This window comes from Lepus europaeus, chromosome 5, assembly GCF_033115175.1.
Source record: "Lepus europaeus isolate LE1 chromosome 5, mLepTim1.pri, whole genome shotgun sequence".
In the NCBI taxonomy this organism is placed as follows: Eukaryota; Metazoa; Chordata; class Mammalia; order Lagomorpha; family Leporidae; genus Lepus; species Lepus europaeus.
The window spans coordinates 57,568,262-57,590,978 of record NC_084831.1 but is presented as its reverse complement, the minus strand read 5'-3'; the positions used below and the strand labels follow the sequence as shown (position 1 = coordinate 57,590,978).

The 22,717-nt window shown below is 37.8% G+C and overlaps 1 protein-coding gene across 5 annotated transcripts in view; it reads right to left on the bottom strand.

Moving 5' to 3' along the window:
- Window positions 1-229: 229 nt before the first annotated feature.
- Window positions 230-22,717, bottom strand: part of LEPR (leptin receptor) — a 140,309-nt gene continuing 117,821 nt past the window's right edge. For all 5 annotated transcript variants that reach the window (XM_062191488.1, XM_062191490.1, XM_062191493.1 and 2 more), the window contains one exon: window positions 230-4,400. In XM_062191488.1, the coding sequence (XP_062047472.1) occupies window positions 3,567-4,400 (834 nt within the window). In that variant the 3' untranslated portion in view covers window positions 230-3,566. The remainder of the gene's footprint in view (window positions 4,401-22,717) is intronic.

Sequence of the window (22,717 nt, the reverse complement as noted above, 5' to 3'; positions counted from 1 at the left end):
ACAGTTAAATAAACCACTGTACTTTGATAAAATGAAACAATATACAATTATTAAAAATAATGATACAGGTATTTTGTAATTTATATAAAAAATATCACCAAGATACTGTGCTGTGGGAAGCAGATGACTTCCTAACAGCAAGCAGAATACTTTCCCAATTGTATAAATCGTTAAAAGGCTTTGTGGAATGAGGACGATGGAAGTTATTTTGAGGAATAGAAACCGAGAGTTGTGCACAAAGGAAGAGAACCACTTTTTATTTATATTTATCTATACTATTTGATGGTTTTTTTTCCCTGTGTGCATTTGGTTTTGTTTTTTAATTTGTTTTAATTACATTTTAAAATTACAAAGTGAGAAGGAGGATAGATCTGAATACTAGCTCACATAGAGGCAAAATCCACAGTTAGAAACCTAAATGACAAAATACATATCATAAATCACTACGAATAAGATTTCTTAAAGAACTGTGAGATCAAAATAAAGAGCTCCTGATGATTAACATGAGTAATCTTTCACTACGCGTGGCTATGCCAGTATGACAAGGAGGTAGGGTGATCTTTTGAGTGGGTACAGTAATTGGAAGTACTTGGATCCAAAATATTTTCAAGCCCCTTCAAATGCAACACACATGTTTGTAGGAATTGCGAAGTTAAAACTAAAGCTTAACAATGAACAAAAACTTACATAAACTGTAAGCATTACTTCCTTATATTTTGAAATATTTATTGATTTTATTATCCAATTAATAAAAATAATACTAAAATAAATTCATGGTAATTCTATTTGGACTTTCACTTCTCAAAGCTTTTAACATTGCTTATGATTCATAATGACAAATAGATGAAAATATTCCTTCGTGCTTCAGGCTACCTTCTCTCTTGGAAAAACATGATAATTAGGATAATTAAATTTTATAGGACAATTACTGATGAATACCTCGGCGCTTATATTTCTAATATTTATTAACAAACCAATTGAGACTAGAAAGTATTAACTGCATGCCACTTAATGACAGGTTTTAAAAATACAACATGTTCAATATAAGTATTTCACTATAAAATTAAATATCATCCAAATTCATTCTTAGATCCAGGTTTTTTTCTAATAAACATTATTAAAAATACCCTGTCAGAGATCCTCACAAAATGGAACTAAATACCCTATATATTAAACATAATTAATTTTGAAAAATAGACATTTTCACCAGCTTTCTAAAATAAATAAACTTGTATAAAAATAAGTCATTCAATATAAAACACCGTGGAAACCACTTCTTGATGCTCATACAAATACATGAAATAACATTTCAGTTCTATTGGATTTTTGTGTCTTAAATTGCTCCTGAAACATTGTGATTAGGTACAGGAGTGCTTTATTCTTTAACAAAACTGTTATTCAAGAAAGACTAAAATTACTGACTTAGCTAGCTTCCTTTTATAACTAGTTCTTCACATTGCAAGTAACTGTTTAAATGTTTCCTCAAATGCAACTGTTTTAATCATAGTAGGATGGATGATTATACTATCCTTCACTATTTTAAAATTGAGAATGTACTTCTCAATACTGAATACTAGAGTTTGATAAACTAAGATGACCCCTAAAATATGAGAAGTACAAGAAATTTCTCTTAAAATAAGACTACAGAAAATAATTTAGGAAGAAATATTTTTCATTCACATCTAAGTGACACAGAACTTTCTGGTTGCATATAATTTAATCCATTAGCATGTTGTCCAACTCTACATATGAGCCCTGGATGTGCAACTCTCAACAATACTTACAATCTAAAGTTTGTCTTCCTTCAGCTTTTGAGTAATCTCAATATTCCTGAAGGGATGGAACATACGTTTGAAATTTGGAAAGAGGGATTTAACACAGGATGGCTTCAAAAGTTCATGGAAAGTGCAGATTTTGAAAAACTATGCAGGGATTTCAAATTTTTTTCACCAAAATAAACATCTCTTAATTCCACTTTTCCATGAGCTTGCTGAAATACTCTCAAACTAATGAAACAATTTTAATGATTTGAGTGAGAAATTACCATAAAATATGAAAAAAAATCAACTGGGGTCTGGGATCCTCATTGTTGCCTATAATTGCTCAGGTCATATGGCACAATTAGAAGATAAATGGGATGTAGGAATATGTTTAGGATAATAGTAAAATCAGAATTCTACATATGAAACTCTAATGCTGTTTAGAAACCCAGAGGCATATTTTTTTAACACAAAAATACTCATTTTGAGGATACCAATAATCTTCAGCTTCTTACTTCTTGTCATTGGACATCCATGTGTGTCATTTCCTAGCTTACTGCCAATATGCAATCTTTGTGTTTCCTTACCATACCAAAAGTTGAAACAAATAATAAACTTCTGCATTCATTGTTAAGTCCTTAAAGGCATGGATGAGATCTAATTCTCACTTATTTCCACCCAGGATTATATTTCTACTTAAGAAATTTTATTTGATGACAAGTAAGTATACTTAATGGATTTGTAATATAAGGTAGAGATTAAAAACAAGATAATTATTATTAAAATATGTGGACCTAAATATAAATTCTGGTTTCATCACCCAGTAACTCTGTAACCATGGGCAAATAATGTCCCTGTCATTAACAGAGGTTTAGCAGTAAAGCATGTCCCCACAATTACTGCAGTAATTAACTGAGGTAAAGTATTAGCACAGTGTTGGTTTATGTAGAGAATGCTCAATGCATGAGAGGGAAAAGAGTGTATGTGCAAATGGGCATGGGAAACACAATGATTCCAGAGTGATAAAACAGTGATGTGCAATCTAACTGTATCAGAAAGTGACAATTTCAGATCTTTTAAAGAGGACTTAACATTTGCATTATGTTTTCAAAATTGTTTCTGTTGTCATTAAGATATTGGTTATGGGTATTACCATTCTAATGGGTGGTGTCATTCTATGAAATGCATCTTAGATTGGGACAGCCAGGCTTCACAAGTCGAACTCATTAAACGAGGCCTAAGCTCTCTATTTATCTTCAACACTGAGTGAAGTACTTACTTCAAATCACAGTCTGATAGCACAGAATAAAAACACAACACATACTTTCAAAATGTACAAGGATACCTATTAGGTGTAAACGTGTGTGTGTGTGTGTGTGTGAGCATGCACATGTGCAAAACAAAGACAATTCATGGCAAAACAAACACCCCTGAAACAACAATTACATCTCACAAGTGTCACTTAGAAGTCTTCTTTCAGGTGTTGATGTAATACAGAAGACTAGCTCTTTCTACACAAATCTAATATTCACAAAAGACAGTATTTCTTGGGCTTATTTATAGCTAGAAACAAGAGACCTTCCCACTGTAGCTTGTGAATAAAACTGCTAGAAAAGTCCATCTGCATCAGGAGGTTTATGAAGGCTTCTTCACATTTTTTGTCTGTATGACTGAGGGATGACAGACACCATTAAGTTTGGGACAATCATTTTCAAATTTGACTCTTACGGTTTTCTCTCCCTCATCCACAAGTGCAGAGGAATATATTACACTTCACATAGTTCATTATAACACTACTCAGGTCTCTCATGGAATTACAGTTAAGTCACACATCTTGTTTTCCATTATCTTATGAGTTTGAGTGGAACAAGTTTGAAACTGAGGCATGTAAGATACAAAGGTCTTCTTAGCAGATGTTCCTAAGTCGAAATTATTTTCTGCAAATTGTGAGCAAGTGTCCTGGAGGATTCTGACGTCAGTGAACAAACAGTGAGCTGGGAACGGGCACAGCTCTCCTGATTCGTCAGTCAAAAACACACCACTCTCTCTTTTCTTGATTGAGGTAACACCCAAATAATAGACAGACTTTTCACAATTATTTTCTTCGGGGAAACTTGCCTCCAGGTTCAAAAGTTTGTCCAATCCTTCTGAGAATGTAAGATGTGGCGAAATTATGTTGGGGTGTTGATCTGATAATAAAAGAAATGCTTGGGACTCTATCTCCCATGAGTTATTGGGGAGAGAATCTTTCAGCGGAGAATTTTTGCTAGAGAAGCATTTGCTCACTGAACTGTTGATCAGTTCTCGCTCGTCGCTGGTCTCACTTGATTTTGAGTTGCTGACCAGTGTGGCGTATTTCACGGAGGGCTGTCTCTGGCTTTCGTCCTCACAGGTTACCTGGGTGCTCTCCAGCTCTGAGAAGTTAGCATTGTTGCCTTGCTCACCAATACACATAGAATCCTTTTCAAAATCTGGAGATGGCAGAAACAGTGAGACCGCAGCTGTTGGCACCACCTCATCTTTGTTCTTCCATGATGTGTCAACACTGATGTCTTCGGAAATGGTTTCAGGCTCCAAGAGAAGAGGGCCAAATGTCACTGACTCGGCATGCTTGGTAAAAAGATGCTCAAACGTTTCTGGCTAAAAGAGAAGACATGTATTTTAAGGTTCAATTGTATTAAAATGTATGCTTCTTTATGTCATACTTGAACACGTGGAGGTCAGGTTAATGATAAAAGACAGAAGTCAACCACAAGTACCTCATTTTGGACCAAGCCAGGTATCACAAACATCACAGGGGAGAGGCAGTTAAGATAATCTTTAAAAGGGGGACAAGAAAGACTTATTAGACTTGAGTTCTAATTCTATGACCATGAACAGGTACATAAAACTCTTTCTTTCAGTGTCTCCATCTTTAAAAATGTTCTCAAATCTTCCTTCATGGTGTTGCGCTAGAAATAAATGAAATAGTGGCTGAGAGTGCTAATTTCTCAACAAAGATTGGCTGCTATAATTGGAAAATGGGGTCTTATAAAGAATTTCCAATATTTTATAGTAAATTACATTTCTACAAACTGAAAATGTAAGCCCCAAATTTAAAAAGTACGTCGAAACAAAATCAGTTAAGCAAAACAACTTTTTCAAAGATGGTTACAATAACTTTTTATGTTATATAGTATAGTATGAAGGCAAAAAAAAAACAACAAAAAACTGTGATTAGGGGCAGGGCTTTGGAGTAGTGGGTAAAGCTGCTGGCAGTTCTAGTCCCAGCTGCTCTACTTCCAATCTAGCTCTTTGCTATGGCCTGGGAAAGCAGTGGAAGATGGCCCAAGTTCTTGGGACTCTGCCACCACGTGGGAGATCCGGAGGAAGCTCCTGGCTCCTGGCTTAGGATCAGCACAGCTCTGGCCATTGTGGGCATTTGGGGAGTGAACCAGTGGATGGAAGACCTCTCTCTCTCTACCTCTCTGTAACTCCACCTTTCAAATAAAATAAATAAATCTTTTTTTTTTTGACAGGCAGAGTGGACAGTGAGAGACAGAGACAGAGAAAAAGGTCTTCCTTTTTGCCGTTGGTTCACCCTCCAATGGCCGCCGCGGCTGGCGTGCTGCGGCCGGCGCACCACGCTGATCCGATGGCAGGAGCCAGGTGCTTCTCCTGGTCTCCCATGGGGTGCAGGGCCCAAGGACCTGGGCCATCCTCCACTGCCCTCCCTGGCCACAGCAGAAAGCTGGCCTGGAAGAGGGGCAACCGGGACAGAATCCAGCGCCCCGACTGGGACTAGAACCCAGTGTGCCAGTGCCTCAGGCGGAGGATTAGCCTACTGAGTGGCGGCACCGGCCATAAATAAATCTTAAAAAAACAAATTTGTGATTAGTAGGAACATATCTACCTAATGTCATACTAAGACTCTTCTTGGGACTATCTAAAAATAAGAATCATCCTCATCTGTCAGAAACAATGGGGGTGAAAGAGGTGATCACAGACTTGTAAATTACTATTCTTTATGAATAACTTCATATGAAAATATATACTATAGGACACGTGAAATGAAGACAAATACACAGGACAAATGCACATCATGTTTTTTATAGAAACAATGGTTACATCACAACAGAAGTTTTGCCAAGCATCTACAAATCAAGAATCTATGTGCAAAAAAGCCCAATTCATACAATGTAAACACAATGAAAAAATGAATATAAAATAAAAAATACTGTAGATACATCATGTTGAAAAATTAATACAACTAAATTTAGTGCTATAGAAAATGTGTTCAGTTTATATGTTATATATGTATTTTAACTTTTGAATCTTATAATTTTTAAACTAATGGAATAAATTCAAATCTACTGCCTGAAATAATGGAATACTCAACTGTTCTTAATAATAGCAAATATATTCCATATAAAATTACAATTTATTTAGCACAGGTAAAACTTTTAAGTGAAATATATTAGTGACTAAAACCATAAAAGAATAAATATATCAAACACTAAATATAATAATGAAATAGACTTACATAGATATTAAAATACTGTATAATGACAAATATTGTGCTAATACAAATTTTCTTGTTATTCTATGAATATAACATATTAAGAGGAAGAGTTTCCATTTCTATTTTCTTTCTGGCAGAAATCCATACATTTATGATTTTCTTCAAATATTTGCTTGGTCTATTTTGTCTGTTCTTAACATTTCTATGATGCATTCATTGAATGGTCTTAAAAATTTAAATGGACCTAGAAATTCAGATCACTAAATAAAGGAATCAGATGCTATCAAAATGAAAATAAAAGTATGTGGAAGTAACTGATAGCATGTAGTCCAGCTCACAGAGGATCTTCAGATGACGTGTATGGTAGAGATCATACTCTGAAAGACTTCATAACAGGAAGCTAACTGTTGAAATCAAATAGTGTAAATGTCTACAAATACAGACAGAAGATTCTACTAATAATAGGAAATATCCATATGTTATTAAGATATATTTTATCAATGGGTCACAAAACTTTTAGCTTTGTTTATTAGAAAACTATTTCACTCCATGCATCTCATTTTTTTGGAGATTTTACAACAGCCTGGGCACATATTAAATATGTATTCATCTGGTAGGAATTAAGTAACTTCTCACAATTCCACTCTTAGATTTACTTTCCAGTGACATCTGTTAATAATCAATGAAAAGGAAAAAGGCACATTCTTCCTATTCTCTAGTTTTTTTTTTAATATTCAACTGAAACTTTGAATAAAATTTAAATATAAGTGATCTACACATATATATCCTAAATTTAAATATTATTTAGGTTCATCAAACAGAGGCTTTGTTTTAGCCTGAATGTGAACAATACAACACACTTCATATGCTAAATTTACGGAACTAGCTAGTGGTCTTTTTTCAGGTAGGAAAAGTTCTGTCCTTACCATCAACTACTTATAAAAGTGCCAAAGAGTCTCCCTTTCTTGTATTACTGCCTACTTCCCTGCCAGCCAGAAGTCCTAGGTAGTTCAGTGGAAATAAATAGACTTAGGCAAGAATTTCACAAGAGGTTGGACTGGATGCTAGTGTTCTTTTCTGAACGGGGCAATCTGACCTGGATATATTGGGTCATACTGATAGGAACTGTAATTTCTATTGGCCCGTGACAAGCACAGACCACAACTTATGGCTTTCTTTGAACTGAAATGGAAGTTTGCACAAAAGCCACTTCAAGGTTATTGAAAGCTAAAATTCTCAGGTTGACCAAAGTTAGACATAAAAGCTGTAAGGTATTCAAAAGAACACCCAAAATTAGACATTAAAAATAAAAACTAAATATTTCCACTGCTTTCTATACTTAAGAGTGACTGTATTTGCAAAGTTCTGTGCTAGAAATTGTAGATTTAGCATTCATCTAGTTACATCACTGGCTACTAAATATTTGATGATCGCTACTATGTAATGACACAATAAGTATAATTTTTTAGTGTTTTATGACCAGGAAAATGATAAATCAAAAGCCAAAAATCATGGATATTACTTTCAAACTTTAAATGACCTGAAAAGTAATCATACATCCAAAATGAACTGGACTTAAACCTGTATCTTGACCCAAAATTTACACATTTATTTTGTTCTAAAGCAACATAATCCACCATATATTAGTTCTCAACAGTTCAACCAAAATGTTTTAGATTTTCTCCCCATCTTCAAAATGTAAAAATCTTCTAATACTCTATAGACTGTTGAGAAGTTGATACATTGGGTTCATCTGCAGTGATCATGATTAGACTTCAAAGAATGTCCGTTCTCTGTTTAGATAAAATAAATAAGAAAGCAAAACAAAAAATCACTCAAAAAGCCAGTTAAAAGATTTCAAAACATTTTCTGTCAGACTTGGGCTCTGGACTATAAGTTCTTATGTTACATGATAGTAACACATCCTTCTAGGAAAGGGTACCATTTGAACCAGTAGCATCTCCCATGTTTTAAATCAAGGGTTTAATGTCACACTCTGAGTAATTCTGATTACCTCAGGAAATAGAAAACTACAGATGAACAGCAGAATAGGCACAGGGAGAGGAAAACAAGGAGCCAGGAAAATTAGAAGAGGGAGGAAACCAGCAGTGTTAGTAGAGAATTTGCAACAAGAAAAAATAAAAGTTGAGAGAAATGAAAAGAAAAATTAAAAGAGAGAAGAATTGAAATAGCAAAGAACAGAATCATAGGACCATTATCATGGATTCTTTTCATATAGAGAAAAGATCTAAGAAATCAACTGGTCCCAGTCTCAGTCTCTCCCTTTTTCAGACAAAATAAAGTGCCGCACGGGGATGATCAGCTTAAAGTTATGCACCTAATCACAGCAGGATGAGGACCCTGACTTAGTCCCCCTTTTCCTAGCCCAATGGTCTTTCCAGAACACAGTGGAAGGTGAAAAACAGAAAGAAGAACTTGTTCTTTACTTTGCTTGTTCTACTTGCTGTGATAGAGTTAACAGATTAATTGATACTGTCTCCTGATTCTTGATAAGCTGAGGGCTCTATAGAACAAGAAGATAAAGAAAACAAGTCATATTTTAAGAGAATGAAATACACTCTTGTAGGCCAGTAACATGCACTTCCAGGCATAAGGGGTAAGACTACTTCTAAAGAGAACTTCTAACTATAACATATTCCAGCTCTTCTAGACACTTGCAGATCCGTTCTAGATCCGTTTCAGGGATGCTTCTGCCTCGGGTCTGTGAGGAGGACGGTCTTGGAATCCATGGATTGTTGATCTGCTTCTCTTGAGACATAGGGCAGGCTAAGGAATCTAGGGGGGTCTTTAAGGAAAAACCCATTTGGTTTTAACTTCAGCCCTCCTAAAGTAAGCTAAGTGGAATATACTCTTGTGAAAACTGACATAAAAGGAGCAGGCTTGAACAACAACAACAAAAATATAAATGATGAGAAAAATACTGTAAAATAAAGAAAAATAAGTTAATGAAAGGGAAATGAATGAAAAGTGAACCAAAAAGGCTTAATAAACAGAAAAAATCAGATGTTCATATTCGGAAGAAAAAATAACAGGTTAGGCAAAAAATGCTGAAGAGAAAAAATTACAAAACAAATGACGAAAGGTTATAGTCTTCTCAGTGTGAAATTTGAATTTGTTAGAATGAAAGTATGTGAACAAATCAAATCAGGCCCTCAAAAAAGTATGATCTGAGAGAGCTCCTGAAAACGAGTGATCTGAATTCATTTCTGAAAGACAGAAAACAACAAGAAAGGTTCAGAGGAAAACAAGCACCAGAAGCTGAAGGCGGTGGCAGCTGTCTCAAGACAGGGCTGGCTAAGCGTGCTGAACGCAGTGGAGAGAGTGGGGCAGAAAGAGCCAGTGACGACAAGCAAGCAAGAGACCCGAAGCAGAAAACTGGGGCCCAGCACCAGTTCTGCCTATGGGGTGCGGCTCTCCTACTCTTCCACCCCACAGGGAGGCGCCTTGGTGTAAGAACCACCTCCACACCCCAACTGAGGACTTGTTCTCAAAAGCACCTACGAAACTGTCTGAGGAGGCGCACAGCAGTCTTGAGATCAAAATTACTATCTCAGAACATAGGTTCCTTGCCCAGCAGCAGCATCCTACCTACATACACGACCCTCCCAGACAGCCTGTCTACTGTTTCATTCCTACACATGAAAGGATTACCATGGATCTGAGGAAAGGCTCAGATAGTAAAAGAAAGGCCAAGATAAACTAGAGGAAAGCATGACCCAACAGGAACAGGAGGTTCAGGAGTAGAAGAAAAGAGAATCTTAAAATTATTCATTTATGTATTTATTTTTATTTGAAAGGCAGAGAGAGTTAAGACGGGGGCATCAGTGAGGGAAGAGGAAAGACAGATCTTCCATCTAGCAGTTCACTCCTAAAATGTCCACAACAGCCAGTGCTAGATCAAGTCAAAGCAAGGAGGTTGGAACTCAATTCTGATCCTTCACAGGGATGGCAGGGACCCCAGCACCTAAGCCATCACCTGCTGAGCAGAGTGTGCATTAGCAGGAGCTGGAACCCAAGCACTCTGATAGTGGATGCAGGCATCCCAAGCAGCCAAATGCCCACCCCAAGAGAATTTTTAAAACAAACTAAATCTTCCAACTGATATTTCTAGTAAGAGTTAAGGAAATACTGCATTCATAAAATCCAAACAAAGAACTCCGAAAAAAAATACTTGGAAATTTGCAACTATAATACTAAACACAAGTTCAACAGAAGTACTAGAAGAAACAAAACACTAACTGAAAGATAAAAAATACAGATGATCTATGCATACACTCCATCGAACAAATGCAGACACTCAAAACAGAAGCCAAATAAATAAGAGGAAATAAAATTGTCTAAGAAAACGTAAGATTTTCTTAGAGTTTACAGAAGACACAGAATTGAATCTATTCACATGACATCCAAAGTGTAAAGTGGAAAAAGAACCAGTGTAAACTCAACACCAAAATTTCAGAACATCAAAAATGTTTTATAAGAGACAATGTTTTATAAGAGAAAAACTGCAAGTAAACAGTGAAAAATCAAAATATGAATGGCATTTGACTTCTCAGAAATAACTGGATGCTGGAGGAGAAGGCAGGAAGTACTCCAAGTTCAATCGGAAAGCCTTTTTCAAATTTGAAATTGATACCCCACCAAACTATGCATCAAGGAAGGTAGGACAAAAGGAGCTTCAGGCATCAAAGACCAAGACCTTCTCACATATTACTCAAAAGGCTTTACAAGAAGGCAGTTAAGAAAGAGGAAGAGAAGGAATCCAAGAAACAGTACTGACCAGAAACTGGTTACCAGAGAGCTCAGAGTGATGGCTTCAAGCAATTTCATCCAAGTGTAATTCAGATGAAAGGAGGAGGACGGGGGACCTCCTGGACAGAGTGTGTAGGAATGAGGTCTCCAGAGAAGACAACTACTGGGTAAAGTAGCTCATATAACAGAAACACACAGAAGGACGAGAGAGAGATGGAGGAAGACACAAAGGAGGGAGGGAGAAAGGGAGAAAGAAAGACAAGGAAATTATAGACAATGAGAAACTTTAGTAAGTAAAAAAGAGTAAGAACCAAAAGTGACAGAAATGAAGTTAATTTAAAGTCAATTCTGATCAACTGGTGTAATGCTTCCTTTTTTTAAAAAAAATTGCCTTTTCACATTGGAATCACCAAGAAATATAATCACATTATATTGCATAGTTCTGTTAGGAACGTATTTACATTATCACAATATTATAAACTCAATTTATTGGTTTTATATTTTTTACTAACCCATAAATTACAGCACAGACTCAAGTTATATTTTACAGAGATAATGGAAAGTATTGGGAGAAATGGGGGTGATGGGTAAGAGGGTTAACGTCCTTTAATTTTACAAAGAAAAAGGTATGGAGAGGGGCCGGCGCTGAGGCACGGCGGGTTAACGCCCAGGCCTGAAGCACCAACATCCCTTATGGGCACCAGTTCTAGTCCCAGCTACTCCACTTCTGAGCGAGCTCTCTGCTATGGCCTGGGATAGCAGTGGAAGATGGCCCAAGTCCTTGGGCCCCTGCACCTATGTGGGAGACCCGGAAGAAGCTCCTGGCTCCTGGCTTTGGATTGGCACAGCTCTGGCTGTTGTGGCCATCCGGGGAGTGAACCAGAGGATGGAAGACCTCTCTCTCTGTAACTCTTTCAAATAAATAAAATATTTTTTTTAAAAAAAAGGTATGGAGAGCTCCAGGAAAGTGTTCATGTAATGAATAAGAAATGGACGTTTAAGGAGATCTTACTGAGGTTGTACAGGAATTGAAAGAAAATGCAGTAGGAGCATTAGGAAGGGGGAACACTAGGAGAGGAGACAGGAGAAGAGGAGAGGAGTAGAACTGATGGGTCCCACAGTAATTCAAAGTTTAACCTTTAAAGAACTGTGAATCTGAAAGGATTGCACAATTTTACATTCTTAGCAGCAGTGTATGAGAGTTCTAATTGCCCCACTTTCTCACCAACATTTTTTTTACTATAGCAGTCTTACTGGGTGTAAAGTAATATCTTGTATTTTTGACTTGCATTCACACATATGCTCATTTAGGACATATAGGCAAGACAGTGGGGGCATATAAAATCTACAATGAGGCACTGAGTCAAGTCACACCCACTCAGTAGTTTCTCTGTGCCAGGCATCTTCTGGGTGAGGGAAACGTCACTTGGTCAAAGTTTAATCCACAGTTTTGCAGACCTGGGCCTCATCATCCCCTTGCCCTGGTAAACACATAGAAATCATGTCCGTGGTGGCTCGTATGTATGATTTCAGAGATTGACATGCTAAGGAGTGTCTTGGCTTCTTTTTTAAGAGATAGATGAAGGTTGGTGGACTGCTATCTGCCATGCTGGATCCCATACTGGAGCATGGGTTTGAGTCTTGGCTGCTTTGCTTCCAATCCAGCTCCTTACTAATGCACCTGGGAAGGCAGTAGAAGATGGCTTGAGTACATGGGCCCATCATCTATGTGGGTGACCAGGATGGAGTTCCAGACTTCTGGCTTCAGCCTGGCCAGCCCCAGCCATTGCAGCCATTTGAGGAGTGAACCAGTGAATGGAAAATCAATCTCTCTCTCTCTCTCCCTCTCTCTGTGTTTGTGCGTGTGTCTCTCTTTCTCACTCTCCTTGTCATTCTGCCTTTCAAATAAATACAATCTTTTTTTAGAGAGACAGATGGTCATCCCCTGAATTAATATATACTTATATAGTAAAAACATTTAATTTAGAAGATGGCGGATAGTGAGGACATGCGCCGTAGTTTGGGAAAATAAAGTTTCATAAAAGTGGAATTACTGTAGCCTCAGGCAAAGATTCAAGAAAAAAACTGCAGAGGAAACGCTTCCGGATCTAGTGGATGTGACGCAGAGGACCTACAGGGAGCCCACCGCGTGGAAACCCAACCACGGGAGACCAGCCTCAGAATCTCCCCAGCACGGGAACCAACAGGAGGTAAGACAAAGGCGTCAGAAACCCGAGACATTGGGGGGGAAAAGCAGAGGCCTCTGAGCAAAAGGAAGAGCAGGCACTATTTTACATATGTAAAGTGCCACCAAGGAGTTCACAAACTCAGTAACTTTGGAACTTCTTCGGTGAAATTTGAAAACACATTGAGGGCTGCATAAACTCTTTGTATGGTCCCAGGGGTAGATCAAATGAATACTCACAGAGGCCAGATTTCAACTACACTCAATTACACTCACCTGTACCAAATAACTTCCCAACTGAGTCAAAAAAAAAAAAAAAAGAGAGAGAGAGAGAGAGAGAGAGAGCAATCCAGCAAGGAGCAAGGGAGAGAACAATCTGGGAGAGTCGCTTTTTGCACAGCCTTAAACCCGAAGAATCAAGCGGAGCTCTCTGGCCACACCCATCACAACCTCTAAGGATCCATCAAAGCAGACAGCCCACTTAGAGGCATAGTATAACGAGAAAAAAACACCACAGCCAAAAAAAAAAAAAAAAAAAAAAACATAAATTATCTCCAACATGCCAAACAACAAACATAGAAACCGAGGTAACAAGAGCAAGGAAGACACTATAATGCCCCCAAATGAACAAGACACCCCAATCCAAGATTATGAAGATGAAGACACAGAGGAAATGCAAGAAGCGGATCTCAAAAATTGATAAGAACATTAAGAAGTTCTCAAAAACAAATTCTTGAACTACAGAAATCCTTAATGGACAAGATAGAAAATCTCTCTCGTGAAAATGAAATATTAAGGAGGAATCAAAATGAAATGAAACAACTAGTAGAACATGAAACTGTGATAGTGACAAAAAACCACAATGAAATGAAGAACTCAATAGATCAAATGACAAACACATTAGAAAGCCTTAAAAACAGAATGGGTGAAGCAGAAGAGAGAATATCGGAATTAGAAGACAGAGAACAGGAAAGGAAACAGTCAAATCAAAGAAAAGAAGAAGAAATCAGAAATCTAAAAAATACTGTCAGGAATCTACAGGATACTATTAAAAAACCCAACATTCGGGTTCTAGGAGTTCCTGAAGGCATGGAGAGGGAGAAAGGATTAGAAGGCCTTTTTAGTGAGATACTAGCAGAAAATTTCCCAGGTTTGGAGAAGGACAGAGACATCCTAGTACAGGAAGCTCATAGAACCCCTAATAAACATGACCAAAAGAGATCCTCACCACGACATGTTGTAATCAAACTCACCACAGTGAAACATAAAGAAAAGATCCTAAAATGTGCAAGAGAGAAACGCCAGATTACTCTCAGAGGATCTCCAATTAGACTTACAGCTGACTTCTCATCAGAAACCCTACAAGCCAGGAGAGAATGGCGAGATATAGCCCAGGTACTAAGAGAGAAAAACTGCCAGCCCAGAATATTATATCCTGCAAAGCTCTCATTTGTGAATGAAGGTGAAATAAAGACCTTTCACAGCAAACAGACATTGAAAGAATTTGTCGCCACTCATCCAGCCCTGCAAAAGATGCTTAAAGATGTGTTACATACAGAAACACAGAAACACGGTCACCAATATGAAAGAAGATAAAGAAAGGAAACCTAACAGCAAAAGATCACAGGAGTCTCAAACCATATATTAGAAAAAAATCTTTGGCAAATGACAGGGCAAAGTTACTCCTTCTCAATAGTCACATTGAATGTTAATGGCTTGAACTGTCCAGTTAAAAGACACCTATTGGCAGATTGGGTTTAGGAACAAAACCCATCTTTTTGCTGCTTACAAGAAACTCTTCTTTCCAACAATGATGCATACAGACTGAAAGTGAAAGGCTGGAAAAATATATACCACGCCAACAGAAATGAAAAAAGAGCGGGTGTAGACATCTTAATATCGGACAACATTAACTTTACCACAAAAATTGTTAGGAGAGACAAAGAGGGGCACTATTTAATGATTAAGGGATCCATTCAACAGGAAGATATAACAATTATCAATGTATATGCACCTAATTACAGGGCACCAGCTTATTTAAAAGACTTGTTAAGGGACTTAAAGGGAGACTTAGACACCAATACAATAGTACTGGGGGACTTCAATACTCCACTCTCAGAGATAGACAGATCAATAGGACAGAAGATCAATAAGGAGACAGTAGATTTAAATGACACTATAGCCCAAATGGATCTAACAGATATCTACAAAACATTTCATCCTACATCTAAGGACTTTACATTCTTCTCAGCAGTACATGGAACCTTCTCTAGGATTGACCACATACTAGGCCATAAAGCAAGTCTCAGCAAATTCAAAAGAATTAGAATCATACCATGCAGCTTCTCAGACCACAAAGGAATGAAATGGGAAATTAGCAACTCGGGAATCCCTAGAGCACGTTCAAACACAGGGAGATTGAACAACATGCTCCTGAATGAACAATGGGTCATAGAAGAAATTAAAAGAGAAATCAAAAATTTTCTGGAAGTAAATGAGAATAAAAGCACAACATACCAAAACCTATGGGATACAACAAAAGCAGTGTTAAGAGGAAAGTTTATATCAATAGGTGCCTACATCAAGTAATTGGAAAGGCACCAAATAGATGAGCTTTCAAGTCATCTCAAGGATCTAGAAAATCAGCAGCAAACCAGACCCAAAGCTAGTAGGAGAAGAGAAATAATTAAAATCAGAGAAGAAATCAACAGGATTGAATCCAAAAAAACATTACAAAAAATCAGCCAAACAAGTAGCTGGTTTTTTGAAAAAATAAAGAAAATTGACACCCCATTGGCCCAACTAACTAAAAAAAGAAAAGACCCAAATCAATACAATTAGAGAAGAAAAAGGTAACGTAACAACAGACACCACAGAAATAAAAACAATCATCAGAAATTACTACAAGGACTTGTATGGCAGCAAACAGGGAAATCTATCAGAAATGGACAGATTCTTGGACACATACAACCTACCTAAATTGAGCCAGGAAGACATAGAAAACCTAAACAGACCCATAACTGACACAGAAATTGAAACAGTAATAAAGGCCCTCCCAACAAAGAAAAGCCCAGGACCAGATGGATTCACTGCTGAGTTCTACCAGACATTTAGAGAAGAACTAATTCCAATTCTTCTCAAACTATTCAGAGCAATCGAAAAAGAGGGAGTCCTCCCAAATTCTTTCTATGAAGCCACCATCACCTTAATTCCTAAGCCAGGAAAAGATGCAGCATTGAAAGAGAATTACAGACCAATATCCCTGATGAACATAGATGCAAAAATCCTCAATAAATTCTGGCCAATAGAATGCAACAACACATCAGAAAGATCATCCACCCAGACCAAGTGGGATTTATCCCTGGTATGCAGGGATGGTTCAACGTTCACAAAACAATCAACGTAATACACTACATTAACAGACTGCAGAAGAAAAACCATATGATTCTCTCAATAGACGCAGAGAAAGCATTTGATAAAATACAACACCCTTTCATGATGAAAACTCTAAGCAAACTGGGTATGGAAGGAACATTCCTCAATACAATCAAAGCAACATATGAAAAACCCATGGCCAACATCCTATTGAATGGGGAAAAGATGGAAGCATTTCCGCTGAGATCTGGTACCAGACAGGGATGCCCACTCTCACCACTGCTATTCAATATAGTTCTGGAAGTTTTAGCCAGAGCTATTAGGCAAGAAAAAGAAATTAAAGGGATACAAATTGGGAAGGAAGAACTCAAAGTATCCCTCTTTGCAGATGATATGATTCTTTATTTAGGGGATCCAAAGAACTCAACTAAGAGACTACTGGAACTCATCGAAGAGTTTGGCAAAGTAGCAGGATATAAAATCAATGCACAAAAATCAAGAGCCTTTGTATACACAGGCAATGCCACGGCTGAGGAAGAACTTCTAAGATCAATCCCATTCACAATAGCTACAAAAACAATCAAATACCTTGGAATAAACTTAACCAAGGATGTTAAAGATCCCTACGATGAAAACTACAAAACCTTAAAGAAAGAAATAGAAGAGGATACCAAAAAATGGAGAAATCTTCCATGCTCATGGATTGGAAGAATCAATATCATCAAAATGTCTAATCTCCCAAAAGCAATTTATACATTCAATGCAATACCAATCAAGATACCGAAGACATTCTTCTCAGATCAGGAAAAAATGATGCTGAAATTCATATGGAGACACAGAAGACCTCGAATAGCCAAAGCAATCTTGTACAACAAAAACAAAGCCGGAGGCATCACAATACCAGATTTCAGGTCATACTACAGGGCAGTTGTTATCAAAACAGCATGGTACTGGTACAGAAACAGATGGATAGACCAATGGAACAGAATAGAAACACCAGAAATCAATCCAAACATCTACAGCCAACTTATATTTGATCAAAGATCCAAAACTAATCCCTGGAATAAGGATAGCCCTATTCAATAAATGGTGCTGGGAAAATTGGATTTCCACGTGCAGAAGCCTGAAGCAAGACCCCTACCTTTCACCTTACACAAAAATTCACTCAACATGGATTAAAGACTTAAATCTATGACCCGAAACCATCAAATTATTAGAGAACATTGGAGAAACCCTGCAAGATATAGGCAAAGGCAAAGACTTCTTGGAAAAGACCCCAGGAGCACAGGCAGTCAAAACCAAAATTAACATTTGGGATTGCATCAAATTGAGAAGTTTCTGTACTTCAAAAGAAACAGTCAGGAGAGTGAAGAGGCAACTGACAGAATGGGAAAAAATATTTGCAAACTATAGTACAGATGAAGGGTTGATAACCAGAATCTACAAAGAAATCAAGACAATCCACAACAGAACAAACAACCCACTTAAGAGATGGGCCAAGGACCTCAATAGACATTTTTCGAAAGAAGAAATCCAAATGGCCAATAGACACATGAAAAAATGTTCAAGATCACTAGCAATCAGAGAAATGCAAATCAAAACCACAATGAGGTTTCCCCTCACCCCTGTGAGAATGGCTCACATTCAGAAATCTACCAACAACAGATGCTGGAGAGGATGTGGGGAAAAAGGGACACTAACCCACTGTTGGTGGGAATTCAAACTGGTTAAGCCACTATGGAAGTCTGTCTGGAGATTCCTCAGAAACCTGAACATAACCCTACCATACAACCCAGCCATCCCACTCCTTGGAATTTACTCAAAGGAAATTAATTTGGCTAATAAAAAAGCCATCTGCACATTAATGTTTATTGCAGCTCAATTCACAATAGCTAAGACCTGGAACCAACCCAAATGCCCATCAACAGTAGACTGGATAAAGAAATTATGGGACATGTACTCCATAGAATACTATACAGCAGTAAGGAACAATGAAACCCAGTCATTTGCAACAAGATGGAGGGATCTGGAAAGCATCATGCTGAGTGAATTAAGCCAGTCCCAAAGAGACAAATATCATTTGTTTTCCCTGATCGGGGACAACTGAGCACCAAAGGGGAAACCTGTTAAAGTGAAATGGACACTATAAGAAACAATGACCTGATCAGCTTTTGTCCTGACTCTAGATGTACAATGTAATACTTTATCCTTTTTAGTATTTGTTGTTGTTGTTGCTGTTGTTCTAGCACTAGTGGTTGAACTCTGTAATTAACACACAATTATTCTTAGGTGTTTAAATTTTAACTGAAAAGTGATCCCTGTTAAATTTCAGAGTGGAAAAAGAGAGGGAGGAGATGTACAATTTGGGACATGCACAATCAGACTTTCCCCAAATGATGGAGTTAGAAATGTGCCAGGGGATTCCAATACAATCCCTTCAGGGTGGTATGTACCAATGCCATCTCACTAGTCCAAGTGATCAATTTCAGTTCACAATTGATCACACTGATAGGTTTAAGAGTCAAAGAGATCACACAAACAAGACTAGTGTCTGCTAATACTAACTGATAGAATCAAAAAGGGAGAGAAAGATCCAACATGGGAAGTGGGATACACAGCAGACTCATAGAATGGCAGATGTCCTAAACAATACTCTGGCCTCAGAATCAGCCCTCAAGGCATTTGGATCTGGCTGAAGAGCCCATGAGAGTATTGTAGGCATGGAAAGCCAAGATACCATGGAAAAGAATAAAAGAAGAAGACCTAAATGAAAGATCTCTGTGAGTGAGATCCCAGTGGAAAGAACGGGGCCATTAAAGAAGGAGGTACCTTTCTCTGAAGGGAGGAGAGAACTTCCACTTTGACTATGACCCTATCGGAATAAGATCAAAGTCAGCGAACTCTAAAGGCTTCCATAGCCATGGCAACTCATGACTAGAGCCTAGGGAGATTACTGACGCCATGAACAGGAGTGTCAAATTGTTAAGTCAGCAACAGAAGTCACTGTGTACTTACATCCCATGTGAGATCTGTCCTTAATGTGTTGTCTAATGTGCAGTGATGCTATAACTAGTACTGAAACAGTATTTTTACACTTTGTGTTTCTGCGTGGGTACAAACTGATGAGATCTTTACTAATTATATACTGAATCGATCTTCTGTATATAAAGATAATTGGAAATGAAAAAAAAAACAACCTGGTGTTAAATTGGAAATGGCATAGAAAATTAATTTTAAAAAAATTATGTAGGATCTCTGTCTTTAATATGCTGTACACTCTTATTTAATGCTATAACTAGTACTCCAACAGTATTTTTTTTCACTTTGTGTTGCTATATTGGGGCAAACTTTTGAAATCTTTACCTAATATATACTAAACTGATCTTCTGTATATAAAGAGAATTGAAAATGAATCATGATGTGATTGGAAGGGGAGAGGGAGCGGGAAAGGGGAAGGTTGTGGGTGGGAGGGAAGTTTTGGGAGGGGGAAGCCATTGTAACCCATAAGCTGTACTTTGGAAATTTATATTCATTAAATAAAAGTTTAATTAAAAAAATTTAATTTAGATAATTTACATAAGCCCTTAGCTGATTTGCCAAAAGCCTTCTACTTTAGAATCCCCCCCCCCCAAAAAAAAAAAAACCTTCGATGACTCCTAGTCTCTCTACTTCTAGTTTGTGAATGTGCTCTGGTCCTCGTTAGCACATGGCTTTGTATTTGCAGGTGCCTAGGTCGTGACTATTCATGTAGCAGACCTTGGCTCAAATGTCAGGTTTTTTTTTGTTTTTTTTTTTGACAGGCAGAGTTAGACAGTGAGAGAAAGAGACAGAGAGAAAGGCCTTCCTTCCATTGGTTCACCATCCAAATGGCAGCCACGGCCAGCGTGCTGTGCTGATCCGAAGCCAGGAGCCAGATGCTTCCTCCTGGTCTCCCATGTGGGTGCAGGGCCCAAGCACTTGGGCCATCCTCCACTGCCTTCCCGGGCTACAGCAGAGAGCTGGACTGGAAAAGGAGCAACCAGGACAGAATTCGGCGCCCCAACAGGACTAGAACCTGGGGTTCCAGCGCCACAGGCAGAGGATTAGCCAAGTGAGCCATGGTGCCGGCCCAAATGTCACTTTCTTAACTTCACCCACTCAACCTCTCTCCACACACTACGCCAGGTCCCCACATCATAAGCAGTTAGAACACTGGGTCCCCTTCTTTTATAACATGTAGATTAAAATTGCAACCTTAATTCCATGATAAATGGGTTTATGCTTATCTTCTCCACTAGACTGTACACAGCAGGAAAGTGCAGTGGTTTTCACATCATTATAGCCCCAGGGAACGGCATAGTGACTGGCATGGGACAGGTTTTCAATAACTTTCTCAATGAATGAAACAAATTATTTTATCGAGGCAAAAACAGACACATTCTTCCTATTCTACTTTCAACCCAGCTACACTTCTTTGACCATACTGCCCCATTCACTAAGTAGAAAGGAGAATTTTAAAAACTCTGTTCTCCTAAGACCTACCAACAGCCTAGCCTGACCTACATACGATATGCTTGTTGAACAAATGAATGAATGACATATACAAGTACATGAACCTGAAATATCACCATGATTACAAGAAATGTTACTGCATGGATTCATAGTGGAAGAAAAGGAAGAGTAGTAAGTATCTGATTAATTGAAAAAAATCAGCCACTGTTTTCACGAAAGGTGATTCCACAGCTTCTAGTGAGCAACAGCACAGCTGAGGAGTGTACAGACATGCAGCTGGCTAGACTCAAGCAAACGGAGGTTTCTATAAAAAGGATGGTTTTGTGTAAATCCACACTGCTGCCTGCTCTGAACACAGGGCATTATTTCTCCTCAAAGAAGATTACAATTCAATCTTCTGCATTGTCCACTGTGTCTACAACATCACTTATGTATTCATTCACTGAGAAACTGCATAATGGTGTTTTTCTAACTGCAAATCACAGGCCATTTGAATGTTGTGAAATCAACGCAGTGGGTTGCAACCAGAATTTTTTAATGAAATAGGATTGTTTTTCACATTCTATTTATTACATTTCAAGAAAGTAGTAAAACACTTCTGTGCATGTTTTGCACATCCATATCTAGGTATGTACTAAGTTGCGAAGTTAAATGTCCTTCTCACTGTGGGGCAGAATCAAAACAAAACAAAACTGATAGCTACTGCTACAGGGAACAGGATCCAAAAGCAGACAAATGGTAAACTGATCCCAGCTCTAAAACAGATCACCTAACCACTAGCAGCTTCAGTTTTTTTCTTCCACAAAAGGGAGATAATAATTCTTACCTGAAGCATACATGAAAGAATAATACAAGTATTTGCATATTTTAAATATATAAAATAATATTTACTGAAACCTTACTATATCACAAGTGCCATCCTTTTTAATCTCTAAAAATATTCAATAAAATAAGCACTATTAATCTCATTTTGCAGAAGAAACTTAGATACTGAGAAAGGAAGTAAAATCTTAGACTGTATCAGTGACTTTCACATAAATAAATCGATGCTCTTATTATGATTTCCAGTAATTGTTTAATGAATCCCTACTTTAATATCTTGCACATAGCGAAGGAATTTCACAAATATTTGCATAGGATAGAACACAGTACCAGAACTCAGAGCACCATCCACAATAAATAAAATGCTCTAGAAACTCAAATGGGGCAGAAATTTCTAAGAAAGAAGGGCCTAATGCAAGACCTTTGGTGATGAGGAAGATTCTGTATTTTGTGGAAAGGATTAGTAAAGGCATAACCAAAGCCAGAGACAGAAATAACTGGATATGTAGGATAACAACACATTGCAGAGGAAGTTTGTTGAGAAGTAGCTTAAGAGGACTGCATTTTATCTGGTAGCAAAAGGAAACCACTGAAGACTCTTAACAAGTGATTAATGATAAAGATAACTCCAAATAATTACAGTTTTTTAAAAGATTTATTTATTTACTTGAGAGACAAAGTTAGAAACAGAGGGAGAGACAGAGGTATTCCAATTGCTGGTTGACAACCCCCAAATGGCTGCAATGGCCAGAGCTAAGCCGATCTAAAGCCAGGAGCCAGGTTCCTATGCAGGTGTAGGGGGCCCAAAGCACT